Source organism: Cicer arietinum, chromosome 4, assembly GCF_000331145.2.
Source record: "Cicer arietinum cultivar CDC Frontier isolate Library 1 chromosome 4, Cicar.CDCFrontier_v2.0, whole genome shotgun sequence".
In the NCBI taxonomy this organism is placed as follows: Eukaryota; Viridiplantae; Streptophyta; class Magnoliopsida; order Fabales; family Fabaceae; genus Cicer; species Cicer arietinum.
This window is the reverse complement of record NC_021163.2, coordinates 12,306,603-12,310,891: the sequence shown is the minus strand read 5'-3', so window position 1 is coordinate 12,310,891 and position 4,289 is coordinate 12,306,603. Positions and strand designations below refer to the sequence as shown.

Sequence of the window (4,289 nt, the reverse complement as noted above, 5' to 3'; positions counted from 1 at the left end):
ATAAAAAGATATGGTAAATATTACCATAAAACTCAAATAATTGTGAAGTTTTTAGTTAGAATTTATGAGAAAATATTAAGAGAACATGATTACTTTCTTTGGAGAAAACCAATGAAAAAAAATTATGATTTATTAAAAAAAATTAATTGTAATTTCGATTTTTCATCACCTTTTTTCACAAGTTTACGAAATTAATTTTTTTATTTTTAAATCCCTCATTTTTTTTTTGTTCTTTTTTTTATATATATAGATTTTTGGACTACAAATTATGATGTGGTGTTTTAAATGATGTAAGATATAAAGATTGATTATATAGAATGAATAACACTTATAATCTTGTTATAAAATCTTATAAAAATCTTTTTTCAACTTTAAAAATTATTTATTTAAAAAAAGAAATTGTTAATAACATGTAATTAATTAATCCATATGAGTGATTAAAATAAAATTGCATATTTAATTATTAACATCTGCATTTTATTAGCATTTGTGTATCTTTTAATCAAACCTCCATGCTTGACTAAACTATTGTGTGAAAGAACTCGACATATAATAGCACTTTTAGAAAGCCAAATAATGTAATGTATACAATAAGCAAAGTACTCTAATTTAATCTGAAATGCATTGCAATGTGTGTTTTCCCCCCTATTATTTTACTGAATTAACCATATACCATTAAGACACAAAATAAAAGAAAAATATGACAACAAAAAATAAAAAATAAATAAATAGTGCTGCAAAAGGTAGCTGTACGGTTAATTAGAATAAAACATGATTAATTAATTAATGAAGGGTCTTTGTTGGTAACACTTTTTATAGTGCTCGTGCTTTTATGATGTCAAAGCTCATTTCACTAGGATCTGTTGCTTGCAACTCAACTTGAATACCATCAAGTTCCCTCTTGAATCTGTCCTTGGTGCTAGCATATACCATCTTATGTCTCACCTTTGATATATCTGGAGACCTAAATTAATATGACAATCAATAAGGTAAAGATAATACTTTTTGCCTTTTTCAGAAAATAAATAATAAGGCAAAGATAAATGTATGATAGCTGAGTCATAAACTATTATTTTCCTTTCTACTATGAATGTATCATATGCAAATATTCCAGAATAAACCTATGTTAAAATGTTAAATCATATTTCATCGCAACACTACTTTATTATATCACGTATAAAATATTTTATTAAATATTGCATTTTGAGATATGATTTGATTAATGTGTAAATTGATTTTTTTTTATTTTTTTTTAGTGTATAGGCATTAAACTAAACAATAAAAAAAAACCTAATCAAACTTATTACTATAAAAAGTATCAGTGTCATATTAGTACATTAAAACGGAAAATCTTAATAAAGAAAGTCAATTAAATTATCTGAACGAGATTAGTCAATAATATAGTTTAAAAAAATTTAAAATTAACTTATATATCCTAACAATGTAAAACTTTTTTTACACATGCATATAATCAAATCATCATAGTGTCATCTCTTTAATTAGATTAGTTCCTAAAATATTTTGACAAATACCTGCATAGAGTGATCTAATAGAATACATGTGTAAAAAAAAATTTATAATATCGATTATACAAATTAAATCTAAAAACTTATATATTATAAAAATACGAGTGCAATTGTTATGCACCTGTAAAGTAATTTTACATTGTCAAATAATAATCAATCATTTTATCATATATGCATAAATTGTAATAATTTAAAATAAAAAACTATACCCTACTCAATTTTAAATAAACGTTAATGTAAAACTAATATAATTTATCTTTTATTCTCTAAAAAATATTGTGCATCAATATGAAAGTTCACACACACAATATACACCATAGGAAAGACAAAATGCGAGCAAGAATTATAAAGAATATTAAATTACCATGCAATGAAGAAAATCTTGCTTTTCTGGCAGTTTTCATTAGTGGTGAAATCAAAATCAAAGACAGCATAACGACATTCATCTGAAGGGAGAGAAGCATTAAAGTCTTCATAAGTTTCTTCTGGACCTCCAAGTTTCTCTACTACCACTTCCTGATTCTCAATCTTAAACACAATGAAACGATAGTTCCTCTTTGCTTTTAACTCTAGGAACTTCAATTTACATTCATCATTAACAGCCATTCCAGATGCTGCGTTTGCCTAAATACATTTTTTTAAAAGAATAAAAAAAATACCAAAAAAAAAATGTTATTAAGCATATGCAAAATACCACATATTAATGATGCTCATTTAGATGAAACTACTATTAAAACCAAAAAAATATAATATGCAAAATCTTGTAAGTATACCTTCCAAAAAGATTAAAATTGGTCCATTAACATAATTTAAAGATTGAAATAGTACCTTTTATCTTTTTTAAATAACTTTTTTTTTTTATCTTTCTAAACGAGAATAGTATTAATGAGTAACTTTTTGTCCAAAATTGTAGAAAAAATAGTCTAACTACAAATAGTCTAACTTTTTGGCTTTCTCTTAAATTGGTTCAGCTACAAAAAAAATTTAAACCAAACTGTTAACAGTTATGTACCAATTAATCTAATGAATCAATATGTTTGCCAAAATTCTATATAAATGAAATCCCAAAACAAGAAAATGATAAGCATCTAATTGTATTACGAGTAATGTTACTGAAACATAAATTTGATACAAAATAAAACACAATAACGTGTATTACGGTGTTATATTTGTGTTTTATTTTGTGTTCCAATATTATTCCTCTTTTATTATAGACACACAAAATAACATGCTACAACATAAAGCATTTAATCAAATTCTTCTTATTGGCCTCATGTAAAATTGGCATTACTCTACCTCACTTGCATTTCCTAATTCAAAAAAATCCCCCTCATGTCTTCTTACCCATTAAGAAGCTTGGTGACATTGCATAACATGTTGATGATAATTGAGAAAAAGTAGCAAAACATAATCTTAAAACAATAAAAAAAATGGTGGAATTCATGTGAGCTCCGTTGAGTATATATAGAATGAAACACGATTTGTGTAAAAAAAATGTCTTTTTAGCATTGTTGAGGAAAATAAAGATACATAGAACTCACCATGTTGTCGTAGATGATGGAGAGAGCGAAAGGAAAAATGAGAAAGAAAACAATTGAGAAAGAAACTGAGAAATCAAAGAGACAAAGGAATAGGTCCTTATTTTTGGGAGAGTCAGTTAGAGCCTATAGATAAATACGGAGAGCAAGAGAATTTAGAGGAAAAGAAACAAAGGTTGAAATCACTTAAAACTTCAATAGGGGATAATGTGGACTAAGGAATACCGTACCATGATATGTGGATTGCACGTGCATGAGTTAATTAGAAAAAACTATGCATAAATTATTTTATACCGTTAATTTTCTTGTAAATTTTTATTTTTATTCAATTGATATATCATAATTTACCATGCCATTATTTATGGTGCACTATAGGGTATAGTTAAAACTATAACGGCATCAATGCATGTTTTGGTGGAATATGGTTATTAATGAAAAATCTTTTGTATTTTCAAACGAGAAACCTTTTGTAGGATCTACTTGTTGTTATATAATTAATTAACAGCATTGATATAACTATGTATAATGCTTCATTATGATCCTAAGTTGTTCTCAAATGCGGGTACGTAATTCCCCTTATTCATCTTTTTCTTCATTGTCAATCCTTAATAAATATTATTGCAACTTTTCGTTTCGTCTCAATTATCGATCCGCCTAGATATTCTCAATTAAACTACATGATTTCAAATTCCTTTAAAGGGTAACGATATGGGGAGACAATAATTTGTAGAAGAGATTTGAAAATGATAGGTTCCATCATTGATCATGTGTTAACACAAAATACTTTTGGGAGATGAGGGAGTAGATGCATAATGTGTTGGATACTAACTCTTTAGAAGTAATCGTTGGGTCACGTGATTGCATACCTTTTAGCGACTTACCACTCTCAAATACAAAAACAATTGTGCAACAACTCCATGTTTGTTTCTTATTTGTTAGGTATGTTACTAAATGATGAAAACTGAAATTTAATTCAATGCATATGCCTTCTTATTTGCTTACTTGAATTAGAACATTATGAAAATTTTAAGAAAAATGTTTGGTGTATACATATAGGAGCGTATACATTTTGAGAAATAAAGAGGTAAAGAAAGTAAACAGAGTGATGTGATAAATGTAATATGTTGATTATGTAGAAAATTAGATGCATATGTGTATCATTGTTGAAATTTTAATTATAATTTGAAATAAATATTTGATTGTTTAAGTTTACATAATTTATAAC

The 4,289-nt window shown here is 26.3% G+C and overlaps 1 protein-coding gene across 1 annotated transcript; it reads right to left on the bottom strand.

The window, feature by feature from the left end:
• Nucleotides 1-755: 755 nt before the first annotated feature.
• On the bottom strand, nucleotides 756-3,226 carry LOC101496311 (actin-depolymerizing factor 7). Its single transcript, XM_004496506.2, has 3 exons — nucleotides 3,068-3,226; nucleotides 1,891-2,150; nucleotides 756-964 (listed from the first exon to the last, which is right to left on the bottom strand). Exons 1-3 carry the CDS (start codon nucleotides 3,068-3,070, stop codon nucleotides 814-816), a joined length of 414 nt encoding a protein of 137 aa, XP_004496563.1. The 5' UTR covers nucleotides 3,071-3,226; the 3' UTR covers nucleotides 756-813.
• Nucleotides 3,227-4,289: the final 1,063 nt, after the last annotated feature.